Source organism: Leptonychotes weddellii, chromosome 5 (genome assembly GCF_054177405.1).
Source record: "Leptonychotes weddellii isolate Sample4059 chromosome 5, ASM5417740v2, whole genome shotgun sequence".
NCBI lineage: Eukaryota > Metazoa > Chordata > Mammalia > Carnivora > Phocidae > Leptonychotes > Leptonychotes weddellii.
In genome coordinates, this window is record NC_138373.1 from 16,327,736 (window position 1) to 16,348,185 (window position 20,450).

The window sequence follows — 20,450 nt, forward strand, 5'->3', positions numbered from 1 at the left end:
GGCAGGGGAAGCCAGGATAAATCAGCCCTGGTCTAGAGGCAGTCACAGTGGGCAGCCACTCCCCACCATATACATTTTGCTCATTAGACCTCTACACCATAAGTTAGGGCAAAAGGGCCTTTACTACGTTGCAGACAAGGAAGCTAAGATGCAAAAGGAAGGGAAGCTGGTTTCGGAGTTTCGGTGGGGATGGTGTTTCGGTCCCAGGAACAGTGGCGCCCTCAGCCCAGCCCCTAGACACAGCCTCCTGAGGCCCCTGGAGGAGAGTGAGGAAGGTGGCCCGCCAGGAGCATCCACGATGCCCAGCAGCCTCGGTCACCAAGGAAGGCCGCTGCCCTGGCACCCATGTGCCTTCTTGTGCCTTCCCTGGCTCCCTGCCCTCGCGGAGCCTCCTGGGACGCTCCCTGGTGGGTGCGCTGACCTGGATACCCAGCCTGGTGGGGTGCAGCTCCAGCCCCGTCACTCTCAAGGGGGGAGCCACCGGCCTCCCAGCACTCGGGCTGGGAGAAGGATTCCTCCCTATCCCTCACAGGCTAGATGAGATCAGAGACCCTTAGAAGCATTTGTTTTTCATTTTTGTTTTTGTTTTTTAAAGATTTTATTTATTTATTTGACAGAGAGAGAGACAGCGAGAGAGGGAACACGAGCAGGGGGAGTGGGAGAGGGAGAAGCAGGCTTCCCGCGGAGCAGGGAACCCGATGCGGGGCTCGATCCCAGGACCCCGGGATCATGACCTGAGCCGAAGGCAGACGCCTAACGACTGAACCACCCAGGCGCCCCTAAACCTTTTTTTTTTTTTTTTTTTTAGATTTTATTTATTTATTTGACAGAGAGAGGCACAGCGAGAGAGGGAACACAAGCAGGGGGAGTGGGAGAGGGAGAAGCCGAGCAGGGAGCCCAATGTGGGGCTTGATCCCAGGACCCTGGGATCATGACCTGAGCTGAAGGCAGACGCTTAACGACTGAGCCACCCAGGCGCCCCCCTTAGAAGCATTTGGAAAGTGCTGGGCACATGAAAGGCTTCAAGGTCAGCTCCCGACTGGAGACCCAGGGATCAAATCCAGACCACAGACGTGCGGTGGCTCATAGAAGGTTTGAAAGCATTCCCACTTAGTTGCCAACAGTTTTTAATTGGGACATTTTCCATAAAACCCCAGATTTCTGGCTTCTCTCGAGAAAAATCAGGACAACTATCAACATGAACTAGCAACTCCTGTCTGTCCTGAGAAGCAGGGGGCTCAAGCACCCCTTCAGTCTTGCACAACACTCTGCCTGGCCCCTGCGGGCTTTTACCCTCCAGTGAACACCGTGGGATCTGCACACCACAGCCTCATGACCTTGCCAAGGCCCGCCTTCTGTCCTTTGGCTTCCAGCTGTCCCCACTCCGCTCCCCCACCTTCTGTAACCACCTCTTCCTTCTCCTTAGGGCCTCAAGACCATCCCTGGGGGCCCTGGGTCTCTGGATTCCTGGTCCTTCACTTGGACTGGTCCTTCCCCTGAGAGTCTTTCACTTCTTAAAAAAGTGCTTTATCAAGTTAAAAACACAGACTTTGGAGTCATGCATTCAAGTTGTAGCCTGGTTACTCTCCTGCTGTGTGTCCTTGGGCAAGTCACTTAACCTGTCTGAGCCTTGGTTTCCTAAATGGGGATATTGATGGTCTCTACCTGCAAGGGTGGTTCACACGGTAACGTGGTGCTCCACCACTGGATTGCCTGACGTGTGCAGGAAACGATGCCTGAGATGATCATTATTTTAATTCTAAGCCTGCCTATTAAAAGCGTTTCCAGTCCTTCCCATCGAAACCAACAGTGAGTGATCAAAACGCAACCCAAAGCAAAAATTCCCTCGAGACTGCCAACCTCTAAATTACAGAGACGATGCAGAACTGATTTCTCCTAGCTTTGATTAAAATTTGAATACTTTCTTCACTTCGCTTAAAAAAAAATAAAAAAATAAAACATAATTAGAGGATGAAATATGATATAGAGGACCAAAAAATGAAGTAGAAAAATGGGAAATGTCAAAACAGTAGCACTAACAGCTTAAAGGCTATCCATCTTCATTTCTCCTGCTCCTTGCGGAGTCAGGAGGAGAAATCTCTCCAGGGGGCTCCCCTCCCCGCCAGTCCTACCTGGTCCTCAGCCCATGGGCCGGCCTGGGTGTAGGGCCTGTCCTCCCCTTCGCTGCCGGCGGTGCTCGGCCTCCTGGGCGTCTCCTCGCTCTGCAGACTGTAGGGGCTCTCCGCATCCACGTCAAATGTCTCATCCAAGCAGAATATGGCCTCCAGAATGTCATCGTCGGTCGTGAATAGGATGGTGTCTCCAAAGTGCTCTGGGGCTGGATGGGATACCACGGAGACCAGAAGAGTCAACTGGCCCAAATCCCCATGGTTTGGAGAGCAGGAACCCAGACCCATCAACCTCTGGGCTATACAATCCCCACCCACCGACAGTTGCTGATTTGTGTATTTATTATTTATTATTGTGTCCTTTTTATTAGTCACACATTTGCAAATGAAATTCACATGCCCTAAGAACCACTTAGACCTAATGAAGGGAGCTAACCTAATGAGAGTCACTGTGATCCGTCGTGAAATGAGAGCTGCTTCTTAGGTGTGGGGGAGGCACCTTCGCAGATGCTGTTGGGCCCCCACCCGGGTGCCTGCTGATCCCTTTTTGGGGGCTGGAGGCTTGCCGGGAAGGGCGTGGAAGTTACACCCCCAACCCAGGGAGCCCTGCTGCTCTGCCTTTAAGGCAGGACAGATCCTGCAATTTATGCTCCAGAACTCCCTTTGGGATCAGGCTGAGACTCAGCCTCCCTCAACCCCTAGCATCTCCCTGTTCCCATCCTGTCTCCCTCCTTGCACCACAGCCTCTCCCGGGAGCACCCCTCAGTAACTCGCTCGCAGAAGAACTCCCCCTTCTCTGACTCAAGCGCTAGGGAAGCTGAGTAAGGCCGGTGCCCAGGGGAGGAGCTTAAATGAAGTCAGCCCTTGCACCCCTATGCTGCAAAAAGTGAGGAGTGAGCCAGGCCCAGGAAGAGGAGAGAGGAGAGACCCATCTGTCACTGGCTAGCCAGGGTCTTTAGTTTTTCCTCAGAGCCTCAGCGGGTAGCAGGTAGGGGCTTCCAGAACATTCTTACAGACATACTCTACCTCCCGTCAGCGTCCCCGAGGCCTTGGCGATTTCTCCTTTAAAGATGCACTGAGCGTCTAACAGCATGGTGATGTCCTTCACGCCGCGGAAGGAATGTATCCGAGATTTATTGTAGTTCCAAATCCTGATCAGGGCGACTTGGCAAGGGCTCACGAAATCTATGGAGATGGAGTGGGGCTTGCCCAGCGTGAAAGGGGCCAGCCAGACGTGCATGTCGTCCTGGGTCCTGTTCACCCCGTCGATGAGGTTGGTGACCACGCGGGGGTCTTTCCCGTAGGCTGGTAAAACATTGATGTCAGGGGGGTGTGCGTGAATGTTCGCGATCTGCACTGGCTCCCCCTCAGAACTGAATATTTCTATTCCGTTAAGGCCGACATAGTGCCTGTCCCCCCACGTCGACTTGATGTCGATGACCAAGCGCTGTCCATACGGCAAGACGGGGATCTCAAAGTCGCTCCCGTCGTGCATCTCTGCGGAGCTGTCCTCCGGCCCTCTCCTCGGCTCCGGCCTCTCCTCCTTCCCCGGCGGCAGCTGGTCGCTGTGGCGGCTGCCCGTCTGCTGTTGCAGGAACTCGTCCAGGATGTCCCCCTGCAGCTCCATGTTGGAGATGCGACCCCGCTGGGAGCGGTCAAAGGCACTGAGGGAGTCCCAGGACTCGTGCAGCATGTGATCCTGCTCACTGCACCACCGGGACCGCGGTGGCGTCTTGCCGGACCGGGTGTCTTCTGGAAGAACACAGGAGGGGTGAAGCCCCATTAGCGGCACGTGTGTGAGTGGGGACCTTTACGGATGGTCTCAACAGGGGGCTCTCGGCTAGGTGGGGTCGCCCTCAGGGGGACATTCTAGAAATCAGGGGGGTTGCTCCTGGCTCTGTCTCAGTGCCTGGCCTTTGACAGGTGGGGCCAGGATGTTAATCTCTTGCCCTGCATGGGGACAGTTGGGGCCTCCCGTCACACGCCAACATTCAGGTTGGTCAAAAACTGATCATAGTGGGCGCCTGGGTGGCTCAGTTGGTTAAACGACTGCCTTCGGCTCAGGTCATGATCCTGGAGTCCCGGGATCGAGTCCCACATCGGGCTCCCTGCTCAACAGGGAGTCTGCTTCTCCCTCTGACCCTCCCCCCCTCTCATGAGCTCTCTCTCTCTCAAATAAATAAATAAAATCTTTAAAAAACAAAACAAAACTGATCATAGCTACCCAAGTCTAGAATCTGGTTGTTTTGCAAAAAGCAAAGCAGTTTTCAATATACTTTGGATTTCCTGAGAATGGGACCCCCATGCAAGTCAAGGGCAGACCTTCTGTTGCCTGAGAACCTGCGCGAGAACCCGTTCTGCACGTCAGAGGCTCCCACGACGGGCGGGGTGGGGGTGGGGGTAGCGCCTGAGTCAGCAACCAGAGGGGCTGCTCCGAGGCTGTCACATCACGTGACTCTGACAGTGTTTTCAAAGACTGCCTAACGGCAGGTGGAACATTCGCAAAAGAATGTTCGATGGGAAAAGAGCCAGCTACGCTCTTTTGGCTGCGGCAGACCCTGGTAGGGGCGGCGCGCACCAATGTGTTAATATGCTCCTTTCTGGGTGGTGAGGAGGAAGGACTTCTAGCTGCTTCTTGGTCACCTGATCTTCTAAGTTCCCCAGATGTATTATTTTTATAATCAGGAAAAAGTGCTATAAGGAACGCTGACGACACGGGTAAGGAATGTACTCCTATGTGTGGCTAGGCTGGCTTCGAGAACAGAAGCCTGCGTCCCCAGCACATGGACGGCGCGGGCCTGGCCCTCAGAGGGCTGGCTCTGAAGGCCGCAGTCTCCTCCTTGAAGAACAGAAAAGCCCCCAGCACTGGCCTGGCCTCACAGCCACACCTCAGCTAACTGCCACGTAAGGGTGTCATTCTGGAAAAACAGCAGCTGATGACACTGACGTTCTGTTTTTCCTCCTTTCATACCGGACTGTGCCCTGCACTCCATTTGCTGCCTGGCTCCTAGGGGGCCTGGCTCCATCAATTATCCTCTCTCTCCAGAACCCTCCATCACCCCTTCCCCGCTGGCACCTTGCCCTCTCTCCGCCTGCAGACACACATAAATCTCTCCTACCGGAAAGAAAAAGGAAGCGGGGCCTGATCTCGTGGCTTCCTCTAACCGCCACCCGATTTTCTCCCTTCCTTGGCTGCAGCCCCTGCGCCCTCCTCACTCCCACCCTCCCGCAACCCCTGCAACCTGGGGCCTCTTTGCGGACTTACTGGTTTGGCCCACCCAAGCCCCACCTGCCCTTCTCCTGATCTTCCTTTGGGGATCCCCCACCGTCAGACCATCCAGATTAGGCAAATGCTGACAGCGTCCTTCCAGGCTGGGAAGGGAATCACGGAGAGGGGCTCTCTTTAGACTGGTGCCCCTGGGTGGCAGGATGCCGGACGTGGGTGTGCAGTGCTGGTGGCCAGTTTGCTACCCTGGGGGAGGGGGGGAGCCTGCCTGACAATGAAGCCAACACAGATAATGTGGGTCGAGAGACGGAGAGAGAGTCATTTGAGCCCCTGGATGCAGCCATGCCTGAAGTCAAACCCCTGGTGGTGTTCCATCCCTTGCCTTTGTAAGAGTCCTGTAATTCTCACAACCCTCCACTGAGCTGCAAGTACACGATGACTCCGAGTACTCAATCTTTTCTCAGTCCTCATGCTTGACATCCCAGGCGAAGCTCTTCCACTAGACAGTCCCTCCTCTGCCGGCTCAGGAGCGTTTGCCCTTCTGGGCTCTCCCCTGCGGCTGCTGCCCACCTCCCCATGCCGGGGCCCTACCCCATCCGGTCCTCTCAACACTGCCCTCCCTCTCTGACCTCACCCCACCAGCTCCTGGTTGCCATTTTCTAGGTCAAGTTCTGGCTTCTCTCCGCTCGCCACCACCTTCCAGTTCCAAGGACCCCTCCGGAGGTCCAGACATATCCAGTGTGTGCCTGAAAGGGAATTTGTCACCAACTCCTCCAGTCGGCACACTGTCTCCAGCTGGGGGTGAAGAACACCTAACTCCTCGCCATGACCCCCCAGGGCCTCGGTGGGGCCCCTCCCGCTTCTCTAATCTCACCTCACACCTTCTCCCTAATGATCAGCTCCACTGTGTGGGCCTTTTGTTCCATGGACACAAGTCTTCTTCCTGCTTAGGCTTGCTGTGCCCTCTGCCAGTTATGCTCTTCTCCCGGATCTCCGCGTGAGGGCCCTTCTTGGCCCCCTCCTCCTTGGGGAGGACCTCTTTGCTCTGTTCCCTGCTGCGTCCCAGGGCCTGGCATAGAATGTGGTGCACAGAAGTGCTCAGTCCACGTTTGCTGGCCCAGGGATGGCTGGCTGGCATCACCATTATGCAACGCCTGGGAGCCGAGGGACTCCCCCCTCCATCTGTCAGCTCTGGTGCACCTGTCCTGTCCCCTCCCCTCCTTCTTCATTTGCCATTAAAAAAGACCCCAGGAGTTCCTTCCTTTCCTCCAGGCGTGAGGCTTAACATCTGGCAGAAGGAACTTCCCATATGGATTGTCATGACATCAGTTTATTGGGATTTGATTTCCACTGACTGAAATGAACGGCCTGGGTTGGGCTGTAAGGGAGCTGAGGAGAGGGAACAGACATCATGTGTCAGGGACTCAGCCTGTGTGTCTCGGCCTGGGTGGGCAAGAAAGGCAGGACTCTGCTCTCCTTCTGCTCCTGCTTTCTGATTTTTTCTCCCCAAGACGTACAGTCAGGGTTTTGAAAGCAGAGAGGTGCAGGCTTTCTCCTGGACCTCTTGGATGCGACAGCAGGCTGGGGGCCCCCGTTTCCCTCTGTCTGCGGGAGAACACACCATTCATGGGGGTGGGGCGCTAGGATGAGATGACGGGATTGCAGACTTAAAACTATCCCTTGGTGGAGGTAAACAGGAACTATGAAGTTCGAAACTCAAGCTTGTAAAAATCAACGGCACCACCGTGAGGTATATACTAGTTCTTCCTAAAACAGGAAACGAGACTGAACATAGGGAGACACAACAGAGCCATGTGTGTTCAAGGTGAACAGCCCTCCAGCCTCGGCTGATTGGACAAAGGGCGGACACCTGACCCACGTCAGCCAATCAGCATCTCCCCTGAGACTTTGGGAGCGAGAGCCGGGCAACTGTCACTCTTGGGCTGTGGGGCACCTCCTGCCCTGTGCACAGAGCACGGAAAGCTGATCTCATGAGGAAGAGTGAGGGAAGGTGGCAGAGGCAGGGCCCAGCAGCCCTGGGGAGTCAGGAGGGAGAAGTCTCCTGGGCGCCCACTGGCTTTCTGCTTCCTCCTTCCAATTTCAGGTGACAGGCAGCCACACTTCCTGCCTCTGGAGGTCCTGTGCTCAAACTGGGCAGGTGCAATTTTATTCACCTCTAGCCAATGGACCCCTGATGCAGACGCTTCTAAAATGCAAATGACATTACAGTGAGATGCTTTGTTGGACAAAAGGATTTCCAGGCTCTATCCTTTGGGGACAACAAGACTCTAGCCCCAGGGAAGAACTCAGGCAGTCACTCATTCTAGAAGCATATTGGAGGGCTTGGCCCTCACCTTTCCTGAAGGGCATGGCTGTGGGATTTGGCTCTATGTAATGGGTAATTTAAAATTTCTAAGCAACTTTCCTTTTTAGCATGACTGGCTTAACAAGCATTAAATCTCCAGGGCTCGGTTCTCAATGTGTCATTAAGCCAAGCAGTGAAATGCCTGGAAAGAAATGAAAATGAGACCAAATCTTCTGAATGTGGACAAGTTAGAATAACACCCATCACCTCGGAGTTCCCAGAGGTTCCGTGGGTCTGTTTACCAGGAAGACTCATGATCGCCTGGCTCTCCCTGGTCGGGTGGCTGCGGAAATGGGGTGCCATGGGGTAACTAGTTCGACGCATGGATACTGGAGCAGGATGGCCTGGGTTCAGATCCTGCTCTAACCCCTTCTGGCCATGCAACCCGAGAAAAGTTACTTAAACCTCACATTTTCTTTATCTGTCAAATGGGGCTGGCATGAGGATGAAATCATTTGAGTAACATGCCTGGATGAGAGAGAGCCTAGCTTAATGCAAACGTGCCATGTATCCAGCCACCGAGTTCCTTCTTTACACCACCCCTCCCACACTGCAGAGGACCCACCACGTGTCGGGCACCTGGGTCCTGGGGACCCCGATACAGATAAGACACAGTCTCTGCCCTCAAAGCGCTTCTCGGTTCTTCTGCTCTGCTCTCCTCCCTGACACCCAGTCTCAGGGTTAAGTCCGAGTGGGGGTGGGCAGCAGAAGTGTGTAAGCCTGGGGAGCCCGGGGGGAAACTCTGCCTGGAAGAAGAGAGCCTGTCGTTTATGCGGAAAGGCACCCCGTGTCTGAGGGACGTGCCCCGGTGCCCTATGTGACCTCGGGGTTCTGAAAGAAGCCACCAACTCTCTGCACATCTAAGCGTAGACTCGGGCTGAGTGCAGACCTTTGGGGTCTGTCTTCTGGACAGTAACAGAATAGACGCTGACCCGATTCACTAGGGAATATACCCTGGCTTCCCATACAGATACGCCAGGAGGCAGAATCACACAGTGGGGGGGTAGGGATGATGATGGACCGCGGCACCTAACACCTGCGGCTAGCACTGTGCCAGACGCTGCACACACATGACCTCATTTTATCCTCCCATGAGATGGTATGCTTGGTGTCACTCCACAGGCCAGTGGTTTCGGTGGGGCGGAGTTCCATTCAGAGGCCCTAGGATCTGGTGCTTGCGGGGCACTTCCCACAGGCCAGGCTCTAGTTATATGTGCCGCCATCCTCTTATTCCTTCCTCACAGCACTGAGGATGGGGGGGAGGCAGTTTGTTCCCATTTTACCACTGAGGACGCTGAGGCTCAGAAAGGGGATGTGCCCAGCTCCGTAAGTCCCAGCCTAGAAGCAACAGAGGCTGGGATCAAATGGTCTGACGCCTAGCTGCTGGGCTACGCACCTTCCCAGGAGCCAAATTGGAGTGCAAATATCTAGAAACCCAGCCTTTCAGATTGCTCAGATATAATCGACTGCAAAGGTCACACACCAGGTGAGTCCTCCCAGCAGATTCTTTTTTTTTTTTGACCTACATAGTAGTTTTAGAAATACTCTCAATCCATTGCCAATAATGAATAATATTCTACACTCCTGATTTCTCTCCATAAAAGGAGAAGGGAGGCCTGGCACATTGGCCTTGCATTGCTAACTGCCAGGAAGCATTCTGAGTGCGGGAGCAGCTGCCTGTTTTAGATGGGCTGGCTCTCGCCAGCGCCACACTCCTCACCACTCTCTGTAGTACTTCCCACGCCCAGGCAAGTGCCAAGTGCTATTTCTCATCGCACTTGTGTCATTTTTCTGATGGTACAGTTAAGAATAAAGTGAAGTCATTAGACACCAACGTCTCCATCAGAGGTGGAATAGCAAAGCCTAGATTGGAAAAGCCACGTGGCAAGAAAAATGGGCAAAGGGGACATAACTCGGTGGCAACAACAAATATATCGAGGACTTTAATGCGCAAGGAATGTCTTGCCCATTCTACTCATCGCTGTCACCTCCGTGGCCCCCTGAGACAGTGAATTTGTGACCACTGTTTGAGAAGAAACCCCATGCTTTGCAGATGAGGAAACAGAGGTCCATGGAGCCAAATGGTATCATGCCAATCAGTGGCCCGCGCTCGGGGACGGTGGCACCCAGGTCAGCCTGCTTCTCGAGCTTACCTCTGCCGGTTGGCGGGCCATCGCTGTGACTGCTGATGAGGGTGTCCTTCCTCGGTCCCCTCCTCCCACTAGCAGGGTGTTCCCTGTTGGAGGGCTGGTTAAAGATGTCAAAGTCATCACAGACTTTGGGGGTCACCTTCTGGGCTCTCTCTCCAGTGATGACATTCCAGCTGCGCGGCCGCCCTGGCTCACGCCTCGGGCCTTTATCCCCAACTTCAACCTCTCTAGAAGCCTCCCCCATGGTGTCCGTGATGGCGTCTGATACAAGTCTGCCTACCCAGTCCAGCGGCTTCTCAGGACTCAGCCAGAGCGGTTTGGGCTTCCTGCCTCCCTGCTTCCCACCCTTCCCTATGGCAGAAGGTTGCAACCACGATGGGGTTTTCGCTGGCGGCTCGGAGACTTTTCTGCTCGTGAGGTTTTCCAGCTGTTGGGCCAGGGAGAGCTCTGGGTCAAGGGGAGGGCGTTCCACAGGCGGGCAGAGCGGGGGGGCCCCCAGCACGCCCCCCGTCGAGGCTAGGGCTGCTGGGCAGCTCGCATCTTCATCCAACTTGGACAAGCTATCCTTCGTGCAGTCGGGAGGATTCATCTTTCCGCCAAGTAACGTTCCTTGGGAAGAAAGCTTCACATCGGCTACTGCTGCAGCTGGCGGCGAGAGTTCCCCATCTGTGCCAGCCATCTTGCGGGCCTCTCTGCTTTCCCCCGAGGGGACACCCAGGGCCCTTCCCCTGCTCTCGTCCTGCTCCTGTTCCACGCCAGCCGGGATGCTCTGGTCAGCCGGGGCCTCTCCACCTCCTTTGTCTAACGTGCCATCGAAAATGAGACTTTCATCGACGTAAAGCTTCACGTTCTTGGCACCGATGTCAAGATCCTAAAAACACAAGATGGAACAAAATGAAGCTGTGTGGCATCAGGCTGATGCATCGAAGTTTGAAAGCAGGAGATAGAAAAGAAACATGTGGGATGCTAGAAACGTGAGCTTTAAAAAACAACAACAAAAAAACCCCATAGGACCCGGGATGTTAAATAAGGCTGGTGTCATTTCTGTGTGAACCCTTCCAGACTCTGTAAATCAAAGGACGTTCACAAAGAGACAGCCCGACTGCTGCCTTCGCACCGTTACTCCCTGCTGGGACACTGGTAACAGCCTGCTAATTGGTCTGCCTGCTTCCTGTCTCTTGCCACCTTCAACCTCAACTTCACACTGCCAGAGTTCACTCCCTACAAGAGCAGAGCTGGCCCAGTCACTCCCCTTTGTGAAATGCTTCTTGTTCTCCACTGCCGGTTCTTTAATACACGGTTCCTGGGACCTCTGTGTCAGGAAAGCCTGATGTGCACGTGAAATGCAGAGCCCCTGATTCCATGGGTGTCCTATTTTGGGTGCCCTGAAAGCAGAGCCTGAGGCTAGGGTTGAGTACACGTTGCTTACTTGGAAGCTGTTCCCAAGAGGGAGAAGGGAGAGTAAGATAGGGCAGGAGAAAGCCCCCCAGCAGTTTTGAGCCCCTGCTGTAGGCAAATGGGGCTCCATCGTGCTGGGGCCTTGCAGGGACCCACAGAATGCACCTCAGAAGTGTCCCTCCCAACGCGGGAGGCTGGGGTGTTTATCCACTGACCCGCTTCTCCACTGTTGAAGGTTGCCCCTGGGGACACAAGTTGAGGGCCCTGGTGGCTTTCAAAAGGCAGAGAGACCTGGGAGCCCTTGAGGTGTTGCCCTGTGAGCATGCCCAGGGGCTGTCCCGCCTCAGCTGCGATCAGAGGGGGGCCGAGGGGACGTGGTGTGGTGCTGTACTTGTAACAGGTTCTCCGGATGGTTCTTTGGCACATGGAAGGTAGAGAACCTCAGGCTGACGGGATGAATTCCGAAGTCCTCGGCATGACATTCATACGGTAACCTTCACAACAGGATCCCTGGCTTAGCCTTCCTGTCCTCTCCTCCCCACAACACTTGTGCCCCTACACAGACATTGGATGTTTCCTTGCTCATGCTTAAAATATCATCACACCTTCTCCTGCCACTGCCCTGTTTATCCATTCCCCTTTAGAGCAAAACTCTTTCTTTGAAAACAGCTTTATAAACGAGAAATAGAATCCGTACTTCATACAGTGAACTGTGCGTATTTAAAGCGTTACAACTTGGTAAGTTTTAACACGTGTATACATTATGGTGTATCATCTCCACAATCAAGCTAATGAGCACATCTGTCGCCCCCAGAGTTCCCTGGTACCCCTTGGTAATCCCACCCTCCCTCCTTCTCCCGCCCCCAGGCAACAGCCCGTCCGCTTTCAGTCACTACAGATTACTCTGCATTTTCTAGAATTTTTATATAAAAGGAATCCTGCATGTACTACGTACTCTTTTTGGCCTGACTTCTTTCACTCAGCAGAAGTGAGGTTCGCCGTGTTGTGTGATTAAGGGTTTTATTCCTTTTCATTGCTGAGGAGTGGTCCGTTGCGGGGCGCCCCCACATTTGTCTGTTCAACTCTGAGAGTCCCTGTCACAGCTGCTCCTCCCACCTTGTCTCTCAGCCTCGCCCCCGTCGGGCCTTCGCCCCCGCCTCTACGTGGATCCCTCCTCAGCAAGGGCACCAATCTCTGGGATGCAGAAGCTTCCTTGTTAGTCTGGGACAATTTGGATTTACTCCTATTGTCCTGCTGTCATCACTCATAAAACCCACTTTCCATCCTCTAAAGTGTCCTGGTTTGGACAATAAATTGTAGGGTCCAGCAGGTCGCCAGATCCGCTGGGAGAGGCACAAGTCCTCAGCTGGGGCTTGGTAGCGTTTGTGCAGCGGGTTACCCCCCTTCTGTAGACTTCCTTCTGGGCTTCCAGGCCCTGCGCTTGCCTGGTTTCCTTCCTGCGTCCGGCTCTCACAGCTGCAGCGCCTGGGTCCTTGCCGTTCCTCTGCTTAGGCTGCCCCAGGGCTCAATCCCAGGCCTCTGGATCTCCCCGCGCCCTCCACTAGGTGGGCTCAGCCAGGCCCAAGGCCCGAAATACCATCTTCCTGTTGATGACTCCTGATTATTTTAATCTCCAACCCTGAACTCTCCAGCAAGCCAAGTGATGGTGAGACCTCTCTTCTGTGATATCAGACAGGTATCTCAACCTTAACATGCCCCAGACAGGATTCTTTTTTTTTCCCTTTAAGATTTATTTACTTAGGGGATGCCTGGGTGGCTCAGTTGGTTAAGTGTCTGCCTTTGGTCAGGTCATGATCTCGGGGTCCTGGGATTTAGCCCCACATCGGGCTCCCTGCTCAGTGAGGAATCTGCTTCTCCCTCTGCCCCTCCCCCTGCTTGTGCTCTTTCTCTCTCAAATAAATAAAATAAAATCTTTTTTTTTTTAAATTTATTTGACAGAGAGAGCACAAGTAGGCAGAGTGGCAGGCAGAGGGAGAGGGAGAAGCAGACTTCCCCGCTGAGCAGGGAGCCCGATGCGGGACTCGATCCCAGGACCCTGGGATCACGACCCGAGCCGAAGGCAGACGCTCAACCAACTGAGCCACCTAGGCACCCTAAAATAAAATCTTAAAAAAAGGATTTATTTTATTTATTTTAGAGAGAGACAGAGAGAGAGAGAGCATGGGAGCAGGCAAGGGGCAGAAGGAAAAGGAGAGAGAGAATCTCAAGCAGACTTCCCACTGAGCGTGGAGCCAAACGCGGGACTCGATCCCAGGACCCTGAGATCATGACCTGAGCTGAAATTGAGTCGGACTCCTAGTAGACTGCACCACCCAGGCGCCCCATCCTAAATAGAACACTTGATCCACTTTTCTCAAACCTGGTCTTTGCCCATCTTAAAAATGGTCCCACCATTCAACTGGGTGCCCCAACCTAGGAGTCCTCCTTGATTCCTCTTGTTCTCTCACTTAAGAATCCTGTCTGTCAGAAGTCTCTAGGGGCTACATCCAAAACCCCTCCCGAATCTCTGACCCCTTGTCCCTGAATGCGCTGCTGCCCGTCAGCCCGGGGGGCCCCATCTCTCCCTGAGACAATGACCAGAGCCTCCTAATCGGCCTCCGCTTCCTCTCTGCACTGTCAGTTGCTCCCGCCCCACACGAACACACTTTCTTGTCTACACGGCAGCCCAGTCTTTTTTTTTTTTTTTTTTTTAAAACAACATTATTAGCTCATGGCAGCCCCCTCCTTAAAACTGCCCAGCAATTTCTCACGACACTGAGAATAAATTCCAGCTCCCTTCAGCGGCCAATGAGGCCCATGTGATCCAGCCCCTGCTGACCTCTCTGACCCCGGCTCCTATCACATTCCCCCTCTTGCCCCCCTCCCCACACACCGGTCTGGTTGCTGCTCCGTGGTCCTGCAAAGCTCATGGCCACCCTGGGACCTGGGCTGGACTGTTCTGCTCCAGGCACCTGCAAGGTTGGCTCCTTCTTGTCTTCCGAGACATCTTCCTGACCCTCTCTCGAGCCCCTGACTCATCCGGTCCCCTCTCTCTCTCACTGCCCTGTTCGATTCCCTTCCCGTCTCTGGAATAATCTTGTTGATCAGCTTTTAACTTAGATCCTGTCTCCCCCATTCAAACTTCAGCCCTCAGACAGTGGAGGCCCTACCAATCTTGTCCAAGGGCCCAGCAGGTGCCTGGCTCATGATTGGCACTCAACCCTTACTCTGGAACTACACGAGCATGAACACAGGTGTTTTTCTCCAGAACGGCACTGCTCTCTGACAGTGTCCTGAGAACAAATCTCATCGGGAAAATGGCAGCCTGTTGTTTCATCCCCAGAACAGTGTCTACCTCGCTTTGGCTGCTGATTTGGGTTTGAGATAAGGACTCTGAGACCCCAGAGGTGTCCACCTCTCCGTAATCCCCCCCTTAGCCTTCCTGCCGCTGGGTGAGTAAGCTCTAACTAAACTTCTAGTTCGCCGAGTTCCAGCCACAGAGGTTTCCGTCGCAATTTCGAATGAGAAGCATCAAGCCTGTGTTACACCACAGGAACCCGGCTTCAATCATCCAATTGCAGGATGGCAGGCTACTATTTGCCGACTGTCAGAAAAGTCGATTCTCAGAGCTCTCTTTTACATGTTTATATGGATGTGTTCTCTGTTTAGCGGAGGCACAGAGCGGGTGCGTGCTGTGAATTAATCAGGAAATAGCTATTCGAGAAGGACAGCGCGGGCAGCATCAATGACTCGTTCTGCACAATTTCCACCACGGAAACATCTGGCGAGACAGAAACACTCATTTCAAGAGGTGATGGGGGTGCTGGGGAGGGCTTCCGGTCCAGCGCAGTCACGAGGTGGGCACCCTGGCTCTCCTAATGAGATGTCTGGCTCCCGATGTGTTTTTGTCTACATTCCACGGACAGCCTGGGGCACCGCCTGACCTCTAGCCGTCTGCCGCCCAGTTCCCTCCAAGAAGTCTGGCGGAGAAGGGACAGAAGGAGGGACGCAGGGGGCCAGGCAGGTGGGAGACAGATGTGCAAGGGTGGAATCTCAGGGTGTGGTGGGGGGCGTGGGGAGCCGAGAGGCTCGGGTCCTGCCTGACGGTGCTTAAATCTGAAAAGTTTACAACACTCTGAAGGCCAAACAGGCCATATCTGTAGGCAGATTTGGCCCAAGGATCACCAGAGGGGGCTCCCTGGTTGGGAAACAAATAGTAGTCACTTCACCGGGAATTCCAAGTATGAAAAAAATAAAAGGCCGCATCATGTCATCCAACCTTGGAGCAACTCCACAAGGGCCCATCTTGCAGATGAAAACACTGAGGCTTAGCCTTCCCCGAGGCTGTGCAGCTGGTGTGCAGGGAGCCACTCTGACTGGCATCTCCCTTTGGGTCAAGCTAGACCCCGAGAAGGTCTGGCCATGGGCAGAATCACCTGCCCTGGGCGGACCTCTGACCCCATTTCTAGTTTTCACTAAGTCCCCGTGGACCGATTTTCTCCTTTCCCCATCCTGGCTCCCTCCTCAGCCCTGGAGGCGATCGCTGTGGGCCCTGGGTGGGGAGTGCGAACACGTGTCCTTCCAGACTCCTCCCCCGTATTTACAGATGTAGGGATGTCCCCAACACCACACCTCAGAGGCGAGGTTAGAAACCACGTGAGATGCACATGTGCAGTGTGGAGGAAGCCAGCTCAAGGATTTTGCAGGTCTAGATTCCTTGGTGTCCCTTCAGTAAACCTCTGCATGTGGTGTGTCTTTGGGTGTGGATACAGGGAGACGATTCTCTCACTTCTAAGGAACCAGCCTGCTTCCTCCTTTCCAATAGGCAGGTCTTTAGTCCTGCCTGTTTCCCCCTCTGGCCTGGCTTCCAAGGAGTCCAGGGTGAAACTCCTCCTACCCTCTTAACCTTCAGAGACACTCTTCTGTCATGGGTTTTCAAAAGGACCCTTTGGAACCCTTTGGTTGGTTTGGGGTGAATGGGAGCATCTTTCCTTGTTCACACCCCGACTTTATTGTCCTTCTTTACAGTTGACAAGAACCCACCATACTGAGACCGTCATGCATTTTTAATACGACAATGTTAATATTATTTCAATCTACGTAATTGAATCGACTTTGCAAGGCCACTTTCCTCCTTGGCCCTGGGGCCGCATGACATCTCTTCCAACGAGCAAACACACCACTCAGCAAAGATGGATGGTGGTGCAGTTCCGTTATGACAACAAGCCAAGCAGAGGTGTGGGCATTTGCATTCACCAAGAGCTCTCCCCAGAGACAAACACCTGCCTTAAGCACAGCCAACAACCCCCAGAGAACAGCATCTGGAGGAGGCACTGGCTAGGCCTAAATGCTGAGTGCCGGGCAGAGTCCCTGAAAGCAGACCCTTCCTGGGGTACCCAACTGGAGTTGGCCTAGCTGTGCAATGGTGGACCCCATTCATGCACAGCCCGTGGGGGCCATATTGAAGCATCCCACACTCTATAGGTTCTGTCATGACCCAGGGGCTTTGGGCTGACTGGGAGGGGGCTCCCCCTGATGGTAGGTTTATTGGGGATGGGGGGGCTTTGGGGATTGAGTTGCTGCTGCCTAGGAGCCACCATGCAGGCTTCAGGACCTGGCTCAGGGGCTGACTCCTCCAGGAATCCCCTGGCCCTCTCTGTCGCCCCTTCCTCCCCTCCTCTGGTGGAATCGAGGGTCCTCCTCTGGGCTCTCGGAGCTGGGCTTACCAGCTGGTGCCTGTCCCCGCCTGGATGTAAGATCTTCAAGGACAGGGAACAGTCCTGTCCTAATTCCTATCTGTCCTGAGGCCTAGCTCTGGGAACTGAACGTGCTCCTTCTTGGAGCACCTGAACTTGAATGTTTTATGGGGAGGAGACCTTAATGGCCTTTTACACATCCCTGGGGAAGAAGAGCAATGAAAACCATTTTTGTGATGTAGAAAGTCGGAAGAAGACGGTGAGACGCTGTGACATTTGACAAGCACCTACTACCTGCTGGGCTCTGGGCCAAGCACTCTGGCCCTCCCAACATCACAGACGCAGGACCACAGCCGCAGGTGGGATGTGACAGACCGGGTCACTAACTGGCGGCCCTACAGCTAAATCTGGGCTGGGCTGACTCCCAGAGCAGTTAACATTTCCAAAACTAGTTGACAATTTCTAAAAACCGGGAGCTTTCTGGCCTCTCTGGAACATTCAGGCCATCTGGCACCACGGGGCCAGTGCGAAAGGGCAGTGACCGCCGCCTCGACAGGGCATGGCCCTCCAGTGACCACAGTCTCTACTGAAAGGCAGGACTATGTGATGGGTCCCAGACGGCCTGGCAGTCATGTGACCACTGGCCAGCTGCTTTGCTGTCCAGTGCCTCAGTTTCTCCCTCTGTAGAGTGGAGCTGATCATGCCGTACCCATCTCATAGGACTGCTGGGGGGAATCAATGAGCTGAGACATGCAAAGCCCTTTGACTACTGCCTGGCACATGGCACGTGAGTGAGAAATGTAAGCTGTGCACCCCGCCCACTGCCTGGGTGTATGTACCTGCCAAGCCTGGCAGCTCGGGGCTAGCGTGGCCCAAAGACTCCCTGCTCCCCTAAGGCCTGGTGCAGCAATCCCCCTGCTCTGGGCAGAGGAGGAATCCCATGCTCCGTAGCATGGGGCCTAGAATCACTCTTGCTGTCCCTAGGCCAGGACTCCCCTAGATCTGGGCTGAGGCCCCAGAATGCACTTCTTACAATTCTGTTCAATCGAATACATAACACACGGTGGGGCCTTTCGGGGTCCTGGTCTATGTGGAATGCGAAAGAAGAAAGCAAGTTTCATCTTAAGGAAGGCATGACAGTCTGCATATTAAGGGGTCACAAACTCAGATGCTTGTAGGGCCACAGTGGTGGGGAGGGGGGGTGTGGGGCCTGAGGTGAGCAGGAGAACACATGCCCTCCAGTCCAGAGGGTGCCTGGGGCCACTCAGCTCCGGCTGATGGACGCCACACACAGAATGTTGCCAGTTCATCAAAAGCCAAGTTTCAAATGTTGTCAAGTGATTCCCAAGCTGGACAACACTGTGAGGGCCAAGTGGGGTACACCCGCGGGATGGCTTTGACCAGGGGGTACCCCGTTTGAGGTATCGGAGGCTCAGGAAACTGAGGAACACCTAGGGAAGTATGGGACTTGGTGCCTGGAAAGGCATGGCTGGAGACCACCCGAAGGGGCCTGGGGCAGGCTAGGGCTGTGCAGGAGGCTCGTGTGCGAAGAGAGAAGGACCTCAATGTCCCCGAAGGCCGGGTTTGTAATAAGCCGGGCTAGGCATTCTGAGTTCTGGGAACAGCAGGAGCAAAGGCATAGCGAAGAGAACAGTTTTGTGGGGAGCAGGGGGAGATAAAAGTTGCACAGGTGGGCACCTGGGTGGCTCAGTCGGTTAAGCGGCTGCCTTCAGCTTGGATCCTGATCCCAGGGTCCTGGCATAGAGTCCCACATCGGGCTCCCTGCTCAGGAGAGAGCCTGCTTCTCTCTCTCCCTCTGCCTGCCTCTCTGCCTACTTGTGCTCTCTCGATCTCTGTCAAATAAATAAATAAAATCTTTAATAAAAAAAACCTTACACAGGGATGGAAGAGCTAGGCGGGCAGTTTGGGGGTCTGGGAGTGGCCCCCCCCACATGCATGCACATACACGCGGGCTCCAGGCGAGCATCACACATGGGAGAGGTGATGTGGTGTAACAATGTGTCACTGTGTCAGGGAGACCAGTGGGAGTGGTGGGGACTGCGGTGCCATGACTTAGCTCCCCTGAAGTTCCCAGCTGTGGATGTGGCCTGGTGCCACCAGATCTTCATTTCTCAGTAAAAGTAAAAAATTCATGGGGCACCTGGGTGGCTCAGTCAGTTAAGCATCTGCCTTCGGCTCAGGTCATGATCCCAGGGTCCTGGGATCGAGCCCCGCTTCGGACTCCCTGCTCGGCGGGAAGCCTGCTTCTCCCTCTCCCACTCCCCCTGCTTGTGTTCTCTCTCTCGCTGTCTCTCTCTCTGTCAAACAAATAAATAAAATCTTTAAAAAAAAAAAAAAGTAAAAAATTCATATTTTCACATAAAACCTCCCAATTTTTAAAAGCTGGCAATTCAAAGAATCTTGCAAACGCCACGTGAGCCAGCTGAAATGTGTCTACGAGCCACCTTTGGTTGGCAGGGGCACAGCCCCTGTCATGGCCTTCTTGCCAGATGTACCAGGACGAGGTACCAGGACTGTGCCACTCCCCAGAGGCCCTCTGTAGCTGCCAGGCCCCTGGCTCGTCCCCTGGCTTGTCTCTCATCACTGCACCAGCCCCATTGAATTGTGGTTTGCTTTTGATCCCCCTGAACCCCCCTGACTGGGTGCGAACTGGCAGGGGCAGACAGCGTGTCTGATTTTTGGCCCCAGCACAACAGCTGAGTGTGGGGGATCGATAAGCCTCTGCTGATGAGATAGGGGGGCTGAGCAGATGAGTGAGGGGAGCGGGGAGAATGGGATGCGTTCCACTTGGGGGTCGGTGGGCAGGAGGTGGCGGGGCTGGGTAGTGGGGAAGGAGCAGCTGGGTCTGGAAGGAGACAGGTTTTGGCAAGGGAAATAGCAGGACTTCAGGATGACTGGCAGTGAGGGGCAGGGGGAAGAGAGGAGGACGCAGAGGTGGGAGTGAGACGCTGCTGCAGGCAGCAAAAGGGAACGGAGGACCAGATCAGCTGGGGCAGACCTGCCTGGGCTTGGGTGGGCAGGGTTGGAGTGTCAGTGCCTTGCTGGGCAGAAATGCCAAAGACAAGTGTCTGGGGGCCAGGATGGAAGCTTGGTTCAGAAGTTAAGCTTGGGGCAAGGTTTAGATCTGGGAGCCGATGAATTAGTTCAACAGCATGTGACTTCTGCGTTCTTCAAGAAAAAGAAAAAAGACCTAGTTTAGATATCATTTCCTATGTTCCCTTCTCGTGGAAACAGCACCTCAATTTTCCACGGGGCATCCATCCTTCCCCCAACCTCCCTTCAGAGGGATAATGTAAGCCCACCCCAGGTTGCCTGACCGCTGAGTCCTAGACCTGGGGCTTTCATGAGGACAATCTCTTTCTGCAAGGGCTGCTGAAATTAGGAGTCTGATGTCATTAGGTGCCACCCATTGGAACCTGAGGATGAAGCTAACACAGAGGAAAGCAGAGATGCATGAAAGAGCGA

The 20,450-nt window shown here is 54.2% G+C and overlaps 1 protein-coding gene across 8 annotated transcripts in view; it reads right to left on the reverse strand.

The window, feature by feature from the left end:
- KATNIP (katanin interacting protein) overlaps positions 1-20,450 on the reverse strand; it is a 183,871-nt gene that overhangs the window by 23,839 nt on the left and 139,582 nt on the right. For all 8 annotated transcript variants that reach the window (XR_014145280.1, XR_014145281.1, XM_081819792.1 and 5 more), the window contains 3 exons: positions 9,874-10,741; positions 3,156-3,881; positions 2,133-2,338 (listed from right to left, as the gene is read on the reverse strand). Coding sequence is in view for 6 of the 8 variants with exons in the window: in XM_081819792.1 (XP_081675918.1) it covers positions 2,133-2,338; positions 3,156-3,881; positions 9,874-10,741 (1,800 nt within the window). In the remaining 2 variants the exon portion in view is untranslated. The remainder of the gene's footprint in view (positions 1-2,132; positions 2,339-3,155; positions 3,882-9,873; positions 10,742-20,450) is intronic.